At 41.3% G+C, this 19,540-nt stretch overlaps 1 protein-coding gene across 1 annotated transcript in view; it reads right to left on the reverse strand.

The window, feature by feature from the left end:
- The window catches only part of FBXW8 (F-box and WD repeat domain containing 8), a 110,046-nt gene that overhangs the window by 66,189 nt on the left and 24,317 nt on the right, over positions 1 to 19,540 (reverse strand). The window contains exons 3-4 of the mRNA XM_037511098.2: positions 14,007 to 14,171; positions 10,481 to 10,569 (exon numbers count right to left, since the gene is read on the reverse strand). Coding sequence (XP_037366995.1) covers positions 10,481 to 10,569; positions 14,007 to 14,171 — 254 coding nt within the window. The remainder of the gene's footprint in view (positions 1 to 10,480; positions 10,570 to 14,006; positions 14,172 to 19,540) is intronic.

Below are 19,540 nucleotides of genomic sequence, written 5' to 3' on the forward strand. Positions count from 1 at the left end.
CTCCAAGCCCCATAAGAGGAACAGTCAGGAGCAGCTGCTGAGCCAGTGGGTGGCGCCCATCGCCAAGTCAATGGTAGAAGGCAGAGTTTTCCAGACCCCCACCCCATGATGTCTTGCAGGGTGAAGTGAAGTAAAGGGGGGCTGCCACTTAGGCAGTTAGACTACTGACAAGGAGGGGTGTCCATGGAGAAGCCACCAGCTTGCAACGTGTGACTTTGGCTTAGACCCTGGTCTCTGCTCAGGGGACAATACCTGAAGTAGGACAAAGAGCATCTAGCCACATGCCAGCCTGTAATTTCTCTTTTCCCATTCCTTACATAAATCTTGTTGCTACTGTTACTTACCATGTATCTGCTTCCGACTTATGTCCTGAAGTCAGATGTGTCAGTGAAGACCTATCAACCAGGCCAATCCTGGTGCCCTGGGTTTGTCCCATTTAACCTGACAACCGCACCATGACAGCCTCCATACTTCTCAGCCATTGTCCTGTCCTAAATGTGCCCTTAAAAACACAAATCACTCTCTGGAAAAACTCCCTTTCTCTTTTACACTCCACACTAAATCATGCCCCTTATGAGCAACCGGGACAGCAGCCTGGACTTCTTCTCTGGTGGCAACTGTGTATATGGTTACCTGCCTTTTTATCTCCCCTGTGAATCTATATACCTCCAAAGTCAGGGACTGTATCTTGTTCACAGCTGTGGATCCAGGAACTGAAACAGACTAGAATAGCATTAGACCTCTAGGAAATCCTTATAAATACTTAGACCTTAACATCTTATTGTGTGAGGTTTCAATTAACTGGGTGTAGCACTGAAAACACTGCACAAACTATCTTCCATTCCTCTCCCTAGTCCATTTTCCACTCTTCCTGAGCATGAGCTGGTCTTCATGTAAGCCTGTGTCATTGGCTTCCAAACACTCATTTCTGAACCTTGGCTTACATTATCCATCCTTCTAGAACACTTTCCTCCTCATGACCCAGCCCAGTGAATCCCAACTTTTGGCTGCACATCACAGTTCAAGACACCCACACACAACGTTCCTGACTCTGGCAGGTAGAACCAGGCATCAATGCTTCCAATGTGCAGTCAAGACTGAGGACCACTTACCTAGCCCAAGCTTACCCACTCCTCAAGTCCAGCATGGTCCCACACCACTTGCAATCACTCTGACCCAATTCCTCTGGCTGGCAGCCGAAGAAGTGGGTTCACTGCTACAGTGCCTGTCTCCTCAACCAGACCGCAAAGTCGCTGAGAAGGTTGTATCTCAATGCCACAGCTTCCTCACAGTGCCTTTCACACACCTAATAAGTAGTAAGTGGTGACTGACAGGGAGTTCACAAGTAACTAACCCAGGGTGGTTGAGTTCTAAATGGCATCTCCTTTTATTTCCACTATCAACATCTTCTGCTAAGTAAAAAAAAAAAAAAAACAAACACCCAGAAAACACGCATCAATATGCACTAGACCTCTTGTATTTCTAAACTGATTAAAACCAATCTCTATAAAACACGGGATTAGTTCATTTATTTTGGTAAACATGTTTCCATAGACATTCATTTAAATTAACTCCATTCTTCATGGTCAAAAAACATGATTGTAACATAAATGTTCCATTGCAAAATGACTCAATGATAAAATAAAAAAAGATTTTATGTCCTTTATAATGTGATCAGAGGAAAAATATCCTGTTTCAGCAGGTATACTGCATGATGACTCAGCAGCAGGCTCTAAAATCTAACATAAATGATAGGAACCACAGCAGTGGGGATCAGACCCAGGGCTAATGAACCTGTGCTTGAGAAAGACATTTTCATGAGGGTGAAACACTGGTTGGGGCAGAGGGACCTGGACCAAACCCTAAATGTGATGTAAAAGCACTTAACACTGGCCAGGAGAAGCAAGAATAGATGTCGAAGGGAGGTAGGAAAAAGGGCTGATTTTTCTCCAGAGCTCCAGATGTCTTTATCGCTGCCTAATGACAATTACACTCACCCAATTAAGACACCACTATGACAGTTGCATTGTCAGTAAGCCTTTGGACCCTGATGTTGATGGCTCTCTAATTAGTGTCTGTGCAAAATACAACTGCAACTAATATAATAGCTGACGTAAAAAACACTATAAAGAAAAACTGAAGAAGTCTTTTCCAAAGAAGAAGGCTGTCCCATCTGATGGCATGGACCAGTGAAACTGTATGCCTTCCCAATCTTTTTATGCTTGGCAAGGTTAAGTTTACCTCCAAATGAATAGGTCAGAGACCACAGCTGATTTTTTTTATTGAAAGAATGGGAATACTGCCTCTTTAAAGCTTGGCATGCCAGAGCAATTGCCAATTTAAAATGATTTACCACCAAAGAGCTTTCATTAACTAGTAAGTTTCCAGTAAGCTCACTACTTATTTAGACTAAGAGATCCAAAGAAAAAGAAAAAATGTTGCACGCTAAAAACAATACTCTCTTATAATATCAGGTGGGAAGACTTGAGAGGGAAGCGTTCTATTACTTCCAGGTCCCAGCAATTAACTGCTAAAAACAATTTTTTTCCCCAAGGCTCTTTATAACACTGGGGGTTGTTGTAAGAATTCTGAGAAGTGACTTACCCAAGGTCATGAGAATTATTTTGGTGGCACATCTGGGATCAAAGCCGGTCCCGGATTTTCTCAAGCTGCTGCCTAGCTAACAAGCCACTCCTCCCCCTTGGATGACAGCGTCTTTAAACAAACACAGCTTTTAAAAACCAGCCCCATTTAAGAGCAATATATGGAATTTATTGTTTTCACTGCTGTGACTCAGGCTTGCAGGACACAGCCCCTGACCCTAAGCCATCAATTCCAACACCATGTCTCAACGGCAAGAAGCCAGCAAAAAAGGCTCAGTATGCTGGCAAGGTGTGTGGGACAGGGCGGATACAACTGTGCCTCCCTCACCTGCTCCACAAGTGATTTGGGAGGATACAGGGAATGGCTGGTAAAACTTCATTCTGGCAGCAGAGTGGAAATGCACTACGACTCACGCAACTACCCCAAAACAAAGTCACAATTCTATTCTGATCAGATACAGTCAACAAAAGTCGTCTTATCAGAAAGGCTTGCAGGCAGGAAAAGGATATGGTTTACCTTTGTGTGTCAAATCCAATAAGCTGTTAGTGGCTGTGCACAGCCCTGTGTTGAGGATTCTGAAGATGTATTCCACCCAGCTCGCTGGGAAAAATTAATTCTGCAATGGATTATTAATGGCCATCACTGGTTTGGAAGTGAGGGGTGGCAGCAGATATACAAGTTATTTGTATCCCTGTCCCTTACAAACTACCTGGTCAATTCCTGGGCTCATCCTAGTTTAGACAACATCCTTCCAGAGTCACTTCCCTGGAGAAAGCTGGCCTGATGGTGTGCTAGGTTCCTCTCCCTTGTGTTGTGGGGCCCTGCCCTTCTCTTACCCCATCACATCCCATGCTCTAACTGCTTGTGACTGTGTCCCTCAGCAGCCTGTGAGCTAGGAAGGTACATGCCTCCCACTGAGCAAGAGGTGTATCTGCAGCAGTCCTGTGCTTAGTAAATGCTGAGTGAATGAATCTACTGACTTAAACTTAGATGATGGAAGTGGTTTAAGGCGCACATCACAATTAAGCAGAGCACCCTAAAAGTGCAGCGCCACGTTTCAAAGAACATCGATGCCTTAACATGCAGAGGTTTTAAAAACTATTCACATGCTCCATACTTTCTTTAGTAATGCCAAAGATTACAAAATCAATGAAATCAAGAGTATTTACTGTTTTCTATGAAACATGACTGTGTTGTATTATGCAATTAACAAAATGAACTCAATCCCGCAGCGCAGTCTTTCTGTGGAAATGCACTACTACAAACATCAAGTGCAGCTTAAGACGCATCAATTGAAAAATAATGAACATCTTAATGGACCTTACGAGATACATGCACTACACACTTAAAACTGTTTTCCATACATCTTGGTTAATCACAATCAATAGAGCCAGAGTCAATGATGATTATGCAGAGTTATTGTAGCTGTGGCCCTTCACATTATTCCTTGGAGAACCAGAGATGGATAAATGCAGTCATGAGTTCACCAGTATTTATTAAGGACATTCTGGAGCTCCTTCATTAAGGGGATAATGAATGTAATGCTCTCCTCTAGTCTCTTATCAATATCTTACCTCAGACTTATTTACCAGAAGAGCATGTATACCTCACAGCAGAAAATAAATAAATAAATTTAAAAGTATTTTCAAAAAGAGGTCCCTAACGGATACTGATCGAATTCCTTATGGGAAAAAGTCCAGTGGCATAAGCAGCAGCACAAAACCTAAACAAAACAAGGTTGAAAAGAAAACTGTCAAATGAATAAGTTTTTTTAAGGCAAAAGATAGAAAAGTAAGTTTTCAGTAAATGAAAATATGGTGTGATATTTATCTAACACCACTTTTATCACTCACCTGTATTCATAAAGCATCTGTTATCTCAAAAGTCTGTAAGTACTCAATAGCATTTTTTTTGTACATTCGCCTAAAACTAGCAGAGTATTAGAAACACCATTAAGGATTTCAGTCCCTGAACAGAAGCTAGTTTAGAATTTAGGCAAATATATACTGTATCAAATCAGATCCATATTTCAACCATGAGCATGGTCAATACAAAGGCACATTTTTAATTACTGGGGAAAGTGAAGGAAACAATGGCTTAAAGCAGGCATTTCAAGTTACCCTTGCTGCATTCCTATGTTTGAACTGGTATTTTCCAACAGTGTTTAATTATAAACAATGCTAACAATCCGCCTGACGTGCCAACAGGCATACTGAACCAACCGAAAATTCAGACATCAAATTTTAGATAGATAACTTGGAAGCGCAACATACTATTTCACCAATTCCTAAGCGCTAAGAACAAAATGATGGCTACCAGAAGCAGGGGAGAAGGGGGTGGGTAAACCAGGTAGAAGAGGGAAACTGCAGTGATGGGTGGAAAGCAGACTTTCAGGGGTGATCATAACAGTCAGTATACACAGACATCAAATGACAACACCGTTTACCTGGAACCTATATAATGTTACAAATCAGTTTTACGGCAATAACAATTTAAATATATACAAAACATGATGAATCAAAACAACTTTTTTCCCATGTCTACAGAAGACCAGAAATCCTCTCCACACTGATGTCCAGACTGTGTGGATGGGCAGAGCTAATACAAAGTCAGAACAGCCGCCAGCGGCACCTGGCTGCCGGAGAGTTTTCTGTAGCTCAGTGATGCGTCTACGCAGCACATTCATCTCAAAGCAAAGGCTCAGGGAACTGCACAAGACCAACTGGGACAACTGAGTATTTTTAGGGAAAGAAGAGTTAATGTTTGGGAGTATGATAAGAGCTTCCCCTCCAACCACCCTTGGCAGAGGAGAAACACGGACACACACAGACATACTTCCTTGCAGTGAGGTAGGAGCTGTACTCGAAAATGGTGGGATCACTTGAGGGAGAAAAACACTTAGGAGTGTTGAGAAAACCTCAACACAAAGAGGGTTCTTGAATTTTTTTTAAACCGAAAGGGGGCAATGGTCCTCCGCGGTGAACAGCACACGTGCTGGCTTGTGCAGACCGGAATGCTGCAGGCTTATGAATCTTAAATACAGCGAGGAGGGAGTCTGCTGCAGACACCACTGTACCCCTGGGCGTCTGATAAAAGCTCTGATGAGCTAAAAGCTTAATGGTTAGCAGGGCCAGCACAGGCTCCAGTGAGCCCAGGTTTGACTTTCTCCTGCAAGTCACACCTGAGACACGCTCCTTCACCAGGTGGCAGTAGAGCAGATACACCTCTGGCAAACGAAACCTAGCCCTACATCTCAGGTTTTCAAATGTGACCTTTCTGAACTCATGATGTCATCTATTTTCAAGGTTACAAGTCCAAGCATCACAAAACAGAACAGGGATGCTGTCAGGTCCGTGTTCTTCTATTGTTTTTCCTCAATGATAAACATGTAATTTGAAAAAAAATTCTAAAACAAAACAAAACCCACTCTTCCTAATCACTTATTATCAACAGTTTCCTGGTAACATCTCTTGTAAAATGCAAGGAAAGCACACATTAAACCTCGCTACGTTCCAGCTGTGTTACCAGAGGATGAACCTAAGACACAGGTGTCTGACTGCAGAGAGACTGGTGGCTTCTAAACACAAATTTTATTCATTAAAGAAATGGGAAATTTTAAGGTTGTGTCTAAATTACTAAGTCTCAACTTAACTCTCCAGCAAAGAAAACTGGTTTGAAACTATGCATTAAGAAAACAACCAAAAAAAAAAACCCTACACACAACCCTAAACCTGTACTAAACATCACTGCCAGAGGCCAAATGAGACCACAGAAAAGCAAGTGGAAGGGACCAAGAGGCGCTCAGTGGGTTAAAGATGCGTTAAGGATACTCAGAGATACGGGTTTCAGAAGCAAGAGTTTTCACTCCATATATATTTTCCTCATGCACAGAGACATTAAAAAAATACTGAATGCACATTCTCTATTTATTTAGTTGGTTTTCATTTTTTTATGTATTTTTTACATCATTCTTCATTTTTGTACAATATATGCTTTCTCATCTCAGTTATAGTCGCCAATTTCACATTCTCTAAATCCTTGATGCTTCTTAGCCTAAGAAAATAACCAGAGGAGGGGAGGACAATAGAAGAATTTTAACTCTTTGTTCTACATATTTAATTGCAATGCAAGGTTTCTACAATAAGCAGGTGTTTTATAATCTGTAAAGATTTGTAGTACTAAATGGGGAAAAAATCTGCCAACCTCTGTACATAAAATATGGAAAGCATTATATATATATATAGCAAAATACAGGAAATCAATGTCCAATACTAGAGGAATGAATAAGAAAATTAGGACACCAGTATATCCTAGGAGTTTTTACAACAAATCAAAGTAATGAAAAGTATGCAGTAACATGAAAAAAACCTTAAACAGTTTAAGGAGGGGGAAAAAATGGCCACAAATGTAATGCAGGTTTAGGAGGATGATGTTTGAAACTATGTATTAAAAAAACAATCAAAAAATAAACCCTACACACAACCCTAAGCCTGTACTAGCAGGCTGGGGTTTAGGTGGCTTTCTTGTCTCCACTTTCTAACAGCTATGCAAAAGCAACCTGCTTCTACTACTGCTTTTAACAGAAAAGAGAGACATGTGCCACAAGCGGACGACTGAACAGTGCTGTCACAGACAGGCCAGCAGCGCAGCATGGAGAAGGCAGCCCCGCTGCCCTGCCCTGCGTAAGGATGTCGCACAAGCCCGGTGTCACAGTTGGCAGGTGCACAGTTGGCAGGACAGTGCACCCGAGCCAGTGCTGGCTGGTCAGACCTCTGAGACTCACTGTCTCCCACAAAATGAATGTTGTGAAACAGATAAACTCTGAAGTTCCTCCCTGATTTAAAACTGAGTCCAAGTTGAAAAAACCAAAACATCAGAGAAAAGACCAAAAAATTAGTGATTTTTTTTCAGTTTCTTACACAACATGTATTATACAGAAATAAGTCTGTGTGTTATATGTTGATACTTGATTCAGGCAATACAATGTACAAAGCACCAATGTACAAAGCACAACTGGGCACCAAGTGAAATATTACATATCACCTTTAATTTTAAAGGTTGCTGACAAATTAACTGGACAGAAAACATGTCTGAAAGTTAAAAATCATTTCAAAATAAATGATATAAACAAAAATGTTTAGGTGAAACCAAGAGGCCATATGACAAACTGCCCTATAAGGTGCAGAGAATCACTTCTCGGGGAGTTATGAGGAGGGCAGATACTGGTAGGGAGCAGTGGGGTAAGCAGCTAGTGGAGTTCTCTGTAGTTCTCCAGTAGTTCTCTGTGGGAGGAGATGTGCCTAAAGTTGAGCCTTAAAGAATGAGGACTGGGTTTCTTCTGGGCGTAATGAAAATGTTCTGGAATTAGATGTGGATGATTACACAAATTTGTGACTATGCTAAAATCAGTGACATATGATTTAAAAGGGTGGATTACATGGTATATGAATTATATCTCAGTTAAAAAGAAAAAAACCAAAGGTACACTGAGGATAGTCATAAGGCGAAAGGTAGGTTGGAAAGAAATTTCAAAGGGCTTTGAACGTCAGGAAAAGATCACTGGACATTATCATCCATGAAATAGCAAAAGAAGCAAAGGCTTATGGACAGAAAAGGGAAGGACAAAAAGTCCAGAGAATAATGTCTCTTTCCTCTGCGGGAAAAACATGCCTCAGGCAAGCAGGGGCCCGGTCCTGTTCACCCTACAGAAACACCAGCGTCTCAGGTGCGTGAATGAGCAGCTAAAGCTTACTCTGGTTGTGTGTGAAGAGTAAGGCCCCAAAGACGGTATTATTTGCAGGCTAACTGTAATAAAATTCAGTGTAGACCTAAGCAATGTGACTCCAAACCAGGAACATTTATACAGAGACGCAAAAAGCTGGGAAGAAGCAAGAGATTTTTCAACAGTCTTTGTTCTCCAATTATATAAAATGCACTTAATAGGTTTAAATGCAAAAATGTCACATAGTTTTAGTTCTTGATATAAAAGAAAACTAAACTTCTAAACAGATTCTACTTATTTTAAAAGAGAATGAGGAAGAGAAGGAAAAAATAAGAAAATGCAAGGTAAGTACAAGAGGAAGACATGATGAGGAGGCCACTGTCTCTTTAAGAAGCTCCTTGGAGATACATAACTGCAGAAAGCCTGGTGAATACAACATTGATTGGGAATGAGGTAACCACAAACACCGATGTCTCAAATGAAAAGGGATTCAAGATCTGACCCAGAAAACAAGCATCGTAACCACCAGATAAAATTTTAATGATAAACACAAGATGCTCTATATACAAGCAAGAGTGAAGTATCTGATGCTAGGCCATAAACCTAAGGTTCTCTTAGAAAGAGGAGCCAGAGGAGCCTCTCTGACCCATAGATCAAGTTTCAGCTATCGATCCACAAAACTCTGCCTTCACTTTGCTTTGTGCTAGCATAAACTGTGATACTGCACAGACCTCAAGGGAATGGAGAGGCAGGATAGGCAGAATTGGCATCTGGACCCATCGTGGCCAATCTGTCTTTTGTAAGGTCCATGTCCAGACGGGAAATTCATGATTGGCTCTTGAGATTAAAGTCTCCTTTATTTCTAATTTCTTTTATCACTTTTTTTCAATCTTGCTTTCTGTCTTCTTCTGACACACTAAGAGACCCTTTAAGCTAGAACAATGTAAGTACCTTTCAGAGTTGCCATAGATTCTCTGAATTAATGGGCAGAAAGGATCTAAGACATTATGAACTCTTACACCCAGGATATGGCATGAAGGGCAGATGCCTAAAGCCCCACTGATACCTAGACGGATAGAATTCAGATTTCTGGGCCATTAATCTTTCTAAAAATAATTCTTCAGCACTCCCAAGAAGGGCATGAACCATAAAACTAAAGCTAAAGAAAGTGCTAGCCCCAGGCATATCTTGTTTGAAGCAAAAATACTTTTTCACAGATATGGCATACCACAAAATATTAAAATAATACCACTAGAGTTTCAGCTCAAGCACTGCTCTGTAAGGAATGCATCTAAAGAAAGTTTTGTTTTAAACAAAAAGACTTCCTACTAATAAGTTGCTTCACCCCAAGGTTTGCTTTTTTTCTTTTTCCTCTAGGTGGGAACCTTTCTGGGGTGGTTTGTTCCAAAGTCAATCCAGATACACAAGTTGAAGTGTCCTTGTCACCACTATATGCCACGAAGTATAATGCAGTTTGAGAATGTAGTTCAAAATCTCTTAATCCAAAAGGAAACTGATCTTCTCGTTGTACATTAAAGAAACACGTACACACCTATGCAGTGAAATATCAAGAATTCATGAAAGTGGGTTTTAGAACAGAAGCCAAAGAAATTTACAGAAGCTAAAATTAAATTTCTTGGCCATGGAGACAAATAAAAAGCCTACTTCTGAACAAATTAACCAGCAAATACACACTATGTGGTAGGAAGGGAGATCATGTGTGGTCACAATCCTGCCTCATAATGAAGGCTTCGGAACAAGAGAATAAGAACAGATCCTGCTTGTGCCAACACTTATTATTCTTACTTGACTTTTTTATGTCTTCATAAAATACAAACTGTTTGCCTTAATGAAAATCTAACATAACATGCCACAAGAGTGATTTAAAAGCTAGCAGAGACATATTGAGACAAATGGGTTACAGATCTGCTCCACACGACTCGCCTCTCACCACCAGCTTCAGCGCTCTCAAATACCAACGAACAGAATCATGGAGCTCTTCCATCTTAAATGGGGGCTGCACATGGGAAAGTACGAACTCTCCAGGGACGATAAGGTCAGTGGGACAGAAAGGTCACTGGGACTGAGAGGGTGGGACATAAAAGACGAAAGCCCTCAAGACCGAGAGGGCGCGGTGAGAAAGTCTGTGCTTACCCGGCAATGACAACGCCGTCGTGAGAGCGTACATCACACAACACTGCATCCGGGATATGCTCCAGCTCACTCACAGCACCTTTGCGATTCTGCAAAGGAAAAGGGGATGGAATTTATACTCTCCTTGGGACAGCCCAAGACAAAGCACCTCACATTCACCCACCTTGTCCAAGATGGCAACTAATAGATTAAGCTACTAAGCATTTACAAATTACCATACACAAGGTAAGCATGAATTAGAGGACACAGGATGTGCAAGACACCGCCCCTGTCAAGGGGATAAAGGATATAAAGGGAACAGGTGAGCACGAGTTAACTACATTCCACAGCTGACTGGGGTAATATCTGAGAAAGAGTGTAAAGTGCATAAAAAAAGTTCAGTTCATAGGAAATTAATGATATTTACCCTGTTAACAACCCCTACAAGTGCTCTCAAAATAAAATGGAAAAGTATATACAGAGAAATAAAGACTATGACGGGGAAAGGAAAAAAAGACATTATTTCTTATTGAGCGATCAAAGGGTTGTGGAAATGGTATTTAAAGGAAACCCTAAAACCCTTAACACAGGTTGAGGAGGGAACTGTGTAATAGGTAGAGAGAGGCAAGTGTCTTCCACTACTGCCCTTTTATGAATAGTGATCGTTATTATTGACTCAGAAAATATAATTTTAAAAGTATAAAAATAAAGGGTATCTGGAGGAATGTAAAGTATTTACATGTGAGATGTTGGAAAGAGCAGGACAGTTATGCCCAACAGAAGCACAAATAAAAGTACACAAGAATACCAAGTAATTCCAACTTCATTGGACTGGGCACAAGGACTAGAAACAGTGTAAGTGTCAAACATAGTTCTGCACTACAGCAGATGCTCGGTAAATGGTGGCTACTGTCATTATCTGTATTACTAGGGGCATGGTGGAGACATCCATTCCATTAAAACCATCATGTTTTCCAGGCGCTGTACAAGAAAATCTGCGCTATGATCGCAGTTAATCCCAGGGCCAAGGCTAAAGCTGAGGGACATCGCTCGTGACGTCCAAGTGGAGCTGTCCTGCTAGTGGAGATGTGGGGACAGACGGGAAGGTCTTGAGTCATCCGTGTGAGAGTCGCAGCAAAATTTACAAGAACAGAAAAGCTCTTTTGAGGAACAAGGTATTGGAAGAAAAGGAGGAAGACCAAGATGAAAGCCACCCTCATCCCAGCCCCGCGGCAGGGCCACTGCCAGCCCCAGTCCCTAGATGAGCAAACCAAGGCACACAAAGTAGGAGCTGCTCCAACACTCCCTCTCCTGGTCCTGTTTTCTCTCACTCTAGAGTCACAGCAAGGACTCCACAGACACCGTCAATGCAAGATGACTGTCGACCTATTCCCTTGGGGCCCTCACTGCAGTGGTGTAGGAAATGGGCGGAGACAAGTCAGCCTCACATTCTGCCTGCAGGTGGACTCCAGTTCGCGCGAGCGACACTCGTTCACTGAGCACGCAGCAAGCATATGCTTTTGTGCTTTGTAGAGAAAAACGGTCAGGTGGCATTCGGTTAAATGACAGGTACCCTGTATACTGTTAGGAAGTGTAGGTGTTACCAGGTGGGTCTTTACACACCCTCACTTCTGCATCTCCAGCCCCAAAGAGGAGGAGGCACCTGTCTTCCTCCCTCACTCTATTACCGAAGAGGAAATAAAGTATGCTGCTTTCTCCGAGTTTGACATCTCTGAATATGAGGCAGGTGCACTGAACAGCTCTGGTTCTCATGCACACAAACTGCCAAGGAGTCCCTCTTGTCCAAACAGAAAGGCCCGAGTTTATGCCGAACTCCCCAAGTTTTCCTTAAGTTACAACCTCCGCTACCAGGGTAAGGCCCTCTGCTTTCTGCCCCCAGTTTGTTCTCTGTCAGTGTTCTCTGTCAAATCTTCACATCTGCCTCTTATGTCTCTCACAAAGACCTAATCAAGCACACAGTCAGGAAGGCTGGAGGGCCCCTTCACCCAAGTTTATTACCTGGTGCTGAGGCAAACAGACACTGGGGCCAGCATGATTTTATGCAGGGGTGATATTTTAGTGGTCTGAGAAAGTATAGCTATGCTAATTCTCCTTAGAAAGGCGATACTCAAAAGGGAGCAAGTTTGCCCATTAGGGGACATCTGACGTTGTCGGAAGACATTTTTGTTTTTTTTTTTTTTTTTTTTTTTTTTAATAGAGGCATGTTTTATTTATTTATTTGTTTGTTTGTTTTGTTTATACATGCACTGGGTACAGTCAGAAGCACGGGAGGGTGAGAGAATTCACCAGAGCCAGAGCGGCGAGCAGAGCAGGCAGAAGGACCGAAGTACACTGCTGAGGGGAGCAGCGGGCGGCAGGAGATTCTGCGCGCCATGCGGGACCCGCCTCCGGTGGCCGGGGAGCAGCCGGGGATTGAACCAGCGCTGCAGAGGCTGCGGGCAGCTTCGCAACCCAGCGCTCAACCGCTGCGCCACCGGGGAGGCCCTCGGAAGACATTTTTGGTTGTCACAACTGGGTTAGGAAGATAACGCTGCTAGCACTGAGTGGGTAGAAGCCAAGGGTGCTGCTTACCACGCTGTAAAGCACAGGACAGCTCTCACCAAAAAGAATTACCTGATGCCAAATGTCACCAGTGCTGAGGTTGAAAAACCTTGAATTAGAGAAATGTTGCTCTTACTAACTATGCTAGAAATTACATGAGGTTGCCCAGATCAGGAGCATTGGTCGCTAGTCAGGTTATAAGGTGATTGGGGACAGACAAGCACATAGACAGTGTGTCACCAACAGTAATAAGCAAAAGCTTGTTACTCTCAAAGTCTATTAGGACTGACCTTTACAGGAGAAGAAAGAGCAGCATTCTGTTCCTCCCATGCAAGTGAATACTCAGCCGCCCAGCTGGGGAGAAACACTCCACGACGCTGCTGTCGCGTCATACCTGAAGCGGCTTTAGGTAACACTGTTCTTAACAGTTATTTCCTATAGAAACACTTCACTGTGCAAATTCTTAGCTGTGATCTAATATCTCTGTAGAGATGGTGAAGTGATAAATGTTATGGAAGTGAGCCAATAGGTTATGTGAGGGAAAAGAAGACAGGACTTAGAGACATTTAATAATCTCCCTCTTACAACTACTGGAAATAGCATTTTCAGTTCCTCTTGTGTATTCAGGTGGCACTTTTGCATTCTTGGTCCATCCACTTAGGGAGTTGAGGAGAGTGAAAGGGGCTGCACTGAGCACTGCCCAAAGACCCCAGCTACCAGAGGGGAGTCACTGGCATCCCAACCTCACCCTTTCTCTCCCAGAGAACAGGATGCTCCCAAACAGTGTGGCTGAAAATAGAAGTAGATGTGCTAGCGGCAAACAAAGTGGACAGCAAAACACCTAAGCGGCCCGCACCTTACCCCTCTCTTTCGGCTTCTGGCCACTAAAATCCAGCTATAATGGGAGACTGTTTAATCCTGGGCATGGATCCTATGCCCTTTGTAGGCTATTCTTCTACAGGTGACAATATTGGCCACTGCCTACCTTCCAGTTGGTTCTTAACATGTGTTCCTTGGCTCGGCACTCTTGGAAGATGAGCTTCCAGCAAGAATAATCAGAGATGCTGCTCTCGGGAAGGTGCCCTTCCTGTTGGCACAGCCTGAACCAGAGCACTTCATCTTCTGCAATCACCTTCCACGTCTTGCTCACCTAAAACAGAAGTGACACAAATGTCAAATTCTGTAATTAGAGAAGCCCCTTGTCATCCAAAAATCAATCAACACCTTTATTATTGCCCTGGGTTTATGGCAGTATAAAATGTCTCATTAACAAAACACTCTGAGGTGAAAAAAATACAAGCAAATGTTTCGAGTTTTATCTTTCAAGATTTCAAAATTGTCATAATACCATCTAATGTCACATTTTAGACTACTCGGATAAATTATGTAATATAGAAGAAAAAAATACACAAACATAAGACAAAAAATGTATGCTGCAACATGTTAATAATGATACTATCGTTTTCAGCACATTATTTCTCTACTTTTTACCAACAGGCTCTTACATTTCCAAGTTACAGAGCTGAAGACTGATGATCACTGAAATAAAAAGCTGTAAAAAGCAAATACCCTTAACTTAGAACTTCTAGCTATATGAGAAATTCAAATTTATATGTGAGAACTTAGATTTTAAATGGATAGACTTAAAATATATATTTATAGAAAACCCAAGATGCAAACAAGGACAGTAAGATCTGATATGGAAAAATTAATGTTCTGTATAGCTTGAACTTCAAATTCCAACAGTATCCAGAGAAAATGCTGTGTTAGCTATTCGGGTTTTTGTCTCTCAGCCCTAATTTAGGGGAATAATGGATTTTATGTCATCACAGTAGATAGAGTACAAAGTTGGGCAGACTCTGCAAAAGACATACTTTGCTGGCAGGATGAGAAAGTGAGCCAGCAGATCAACACGACCTTGGGTCTGCAGTACACTCTGGTAACGAAGGAGCAAGAGCTCAATGCTTGCAGCCCATCCAGGACTACAACTCACTACCAATAAGTTCAGAGTCATGACCAGCAGTTTACAGTAACATGTGCTCTTTCAACACCTCCTTGGGGCCACTTTAAGACACCAAACAAATGGACAAGAAGAAAGAACCTAAAACAAAGTAAAAGAGGAGAACACAGCATGCTTATGACAGACTCGTATTGCACAAGGGTGTCTCGTGTGACAAAGCACTCATGGGGAGCACAGTAAAGAGCTCTGAAAATCTGTTCCTTCATAAAAGCAACAAGAATACTGCCAAAAATTGTCAAAATTAACTTTTCAACACTTTGGAAATTAACTAAAGACTTGCAACATTCTAAGGAGCATTTATTCAAGAAAAACGGCTGAATCTTGGTAAGAATAGCAGCCTTTGTGTCATTTTACCTTGTACCAATCCCATCCTCCTCCTCCAGTGCTACAGTAACCTTGAAAACCAACCACCTCACAACTCTGGTTAACAGTAAAAACAAGGAGCCTAGCTGCCACCAGAGAGGTCAAATGTGCTTATAGCTATCCAAACGTGCTACCCCTGGAGGGCTGTCACCATTTCACCTGTCTGGCAGTTTAATGGAAAGCTCTACTCTGAAGGTTTGGCTTTATATGACCTACCTCAGAGCTCATTGTCCTATCTCCACAGCAGTTGCCGGAGACTTGGGCTGAAAGGAGACTGATCAAAGAGTTTTAAAGGAAACCTAAGGAATGAGATGTCCACAAAGGCCTTTGAAAGGCGCCAGTGTATTGCTGGGCCTCAAGAATGCCAGGGCACATGTATAGGACTGTGCTGTCACTAAGAAATTACCTGAGAAAGTGCTGATCTCTCGACTCTGGCTAACTCGAGGCTCTCCGCAGCAGGAAATGAAGACTACAGCATAGCTGCAAAGTGCTAGCATATTGAAGGCATGTCTCAATACGCAGAAAACACCTCAGCAAAGACTGGGAAGATTACTGGTTCAACATATTTAAGGAAACCTCTATAAAATCACTAGCTAAAACTAGTAACTGAGAAATTTCAGTGGTCATACAAGACGAACACAAACTAGAAAATTAGTTCAGAAAAGTCACTAAAAAACAAACCCTCTGGGGCCTCCCCGGTGGTGCAGCGGTTAAGCATTGGGATGTGAAGCTGCCCGCAGCCTCTGCAGCACTGGTTCAATCCCCGGCGGCCAGGCGAGGGTCCCACATGGCACACAGACCTCTCTTGCCGCCCGCTGCTCCCCTCAGCAGTGTACTTCGTCAGTCTGCCTGCTCTGCTCCCCACTCCTCTGGCTCTGGTGAATTCTCTCACCCTCCCGCACTTCTGACTGTACCTCAGTGCTTGTATAAATAAATAAATAAATCTTTTAAAAAATTAAAAAAAAAAAAAAAGAATCACAAATAGTAAAATCACTTTAAAAAAAAAAACCCTCTGGAGGGAGAAGAATCTGATTGCCAGAGTTGTCACATTGTATTATTTTTAAAGTACAATTTTGAATTAAAAAAAGACACTATGAAACAATATATAAAATGTAAAACTGAACACCTGTCCCTAAGGAAGTCCAGATGTTGGACTTACTACACAGACTTTAAATCAGCTATTACATATAGATCAAAATGTCAAAAAAAAGCATGTCTAAAGAAATAAAGGAAGGTATGAACATATCTCACCAATTAGAGAATATTTGATAGAAACTATTTTTTTAGAAAGAATGAAATAGAAGTTTTAGAGTTTACCAACTGTGTCCAACAACACTTGGAGACCTCAATATCTCATTTTCAAAAATGGATAGAATAACTAAGCAGCAAACTATCAAGAAAAGGTAAGAATTAAACATTATAAACCAACTAAACATGAGACAGTCACTAAACACTCTTCCCAACAGAGTGCATATTATTCTCAAGCGCAACAGAACATTCTTTAGATTAGACTATACTAGCCCATAAAACAAATGTCAATAAATTTAAAAGAACAAGGCCTCCCTGGTGGCACAGGGGTTAAAGTCTCAGTGCTATCAAGTTATTGTCAGCCACTGCACCATGAGTTCGATCCCCAGCCAGGGAGATAACCCACATGGCGCAGCAGACCTCTCCCATCACGCCCACTGCTCCCCTCAGCAGTGTATTTCAGTAGATCTGCCTGTTCTCCTCCCCACTCTGTTTCTCTGAACATTCACTCTGGTGAATGTTCTCACCCCCCGCATCTCCGGCCTACTCCCCAGTTCTTGTATGCATAAATAAATAAAACAAATTTAAAACAAAGAACAAAGTAAGATATGTGACAACAATAGAATGAAATCAGAAATCCGTAACAGGAAATGGGAATTCCCAAATGTGTGAAAATTAAATAACACATCCCTAATTAACCAATGAGTCAAAGGAGAAATTGCAAAGGAAACAAAAACACTTTGCTATAAGTGAAAATGAAAACTGAACATAAACTTATAAAACATAGTACTTAGAGGAAAATTTATAGCCGTAAATTACAGTATTTAAAAAAATCTAGTCAACAAGGTAGTCTTCTACCTTAAACCAGAAAAACTAAATACCAAACAAGCAGAATGAAGTAATAGTCAACCAAAATAAGTGAACAGAGGAAATGAAGGAAATAAAATTGTTTCTTGAAAAGATAAAAAAATTGACAAACATTTAGCCAGACTAATAGGGGGAGGGTGGGAGAGCAGGACTTAAATTTCCAAATCAACAATGAAACCACAAAAATGAAAAGGATTCTAAGGAAATGAATATGAACAATCACATGCCAAAAAATTAGATAAACTAAAAGAAATGGACAGATTCCTAGGTACAAGTACTGAAACTGACTCAAGAAGAAATAGAAAATCTAAGTAGAACAATAACAAGAGGATGAATTAATAATTTTTAAAAACTTCACACAAACGCAAACACATGGAGATTAAACAACATGCTTCTCAGTCACCAATTTCTTCAGAGAGGAACTTAAGGCAGAAATTAAAAAATACCCAGAGAAAAATAAAAATGAAAACAGACTGGACAACCTCCTCAATGAGAGGAGTCTGCACATCACACATCTGATAAGGGGTTAATATCCAAGAGATACAAATAACTTATTCAACTTTAACAACAAAACCAAATGACCCGATTAAAAAATGGGCAGATCTGAATAGACACTTTTCCAGAGAGGGTATATAGATAGTCAAAAGACATGAAAACACACTCATCATTTCTAGTAAGAGAAATACAAATCAAAACCACAAGGTATCATCTCACACCTGTGAGAATGACATACATGGAAAAGACTCCTAGTGCTGTGACAATGCGGAGAAAGAGGAACCTTTATACACTGTTGATGGGAATGTAAATTGGTTCATCTATTTGAGAAAGTGGTCTGGACTTTCTTTTAAAAAAAAAACTATAGAAATATATAATCCAGCAATCTCACTTCCAGGTACCTATCTGACGAATATGTACTCCACAATGTTTGCTGCAGCATTATTCACAATAGCTAAGATATGGAAGTAAACGAAGTGCCCAGGGGTAGATGTTTGGATAAAGAAGATGTGGTATATATACACAATGCAGTAATATTCGGCTGTCAGAAAAGATGAAACTGCCATTTGCAGCAGGAAATTGAGGGAATTAGGCAAAGGGAAGTTATCCAGAAAAATAAAGTATTGGTTGATTTCGCATACAAGAGTAATGCAAGGACGCAAACTGGATAAACTGACAAAGCAAAAATTAAATGAGCAGACACTGATAACCAAAGTGATGTTACCAGAGGGTAAGAGGATAGGGGTGAGGTGGGAGAAAGGGTAAAGAGAATTTTTTAATTATTTTTGAGTTACGGGGGGGTGGGGGCTTCAAAAAAAAAAAAATCTCAGACATAGATGGCTTCACTGGTATATTCTACGAAATGTTTAAAGGATATAATCATTCATCATTCATAAACTCTCCCAAAAACTGGAAATGGGGCGGGGGGGAGCGTGTGACTGATGTAACCAGTGTTACTGATACCAAAAACGATACAAAGATATCACAAGAAAACACAAACCGGGGGCCTCCCTGGTGGCACAGAGGTTAAAGTCTCACCACTATCAAGCTATTGCCAGCCACTGTGCCATGAGTTCGATCCCCGTCCAGGGAGTTAATCCACATACAATGCAGCAGACCTCTCCTGTCTCGCCAGCTGTTCCCCTCAACAGTGTATTTCGTCAATCTGCCTGTTCTGCTCCCCACTGTCTCTGGAATCTGCACATCACCCCCTGAACCTCTGGCTCGCACCCCAGTTCTACACAAAAAATAAAAATAAATCTTTAAAAAAACAGAAACCAATATCCCTCATGAATATAACCAAAAAATTTCAACAAAATATTAGCAAACAATCCATCAACACAGAAAAAGGAACATATCAAAAACAAATGCAGTTTATCTCAGGGATGCAAAGTTGGTTTAACATATAAAAATCAATATGCTACACCTTACTATTTGCATAAGGTATATAACCTATATGTCGTTCTCAAAGGTAAAAAATTTTTTTAGAAAATTTATTTATGCATAGAAGAGCTGGAGTACAGGCC

Source organism: Talpa occidentalis, unplaced genomic scaffold (genome assembly GCF_014898055.3).
Source record: "Talpa occidentalis isolate TD23 unplaced genomic scaffold, MPIMG_talOcc4v2.1 talOcc4.14, whole genome shotgun sequence".
NCBI classification, from domain to species: domain Eukaryota; kingdom Metazoa; phylum Chordata; class Mammalia; order Eulipotyphla; family Talpidae; genus Talpa; species Talpa occidentalis.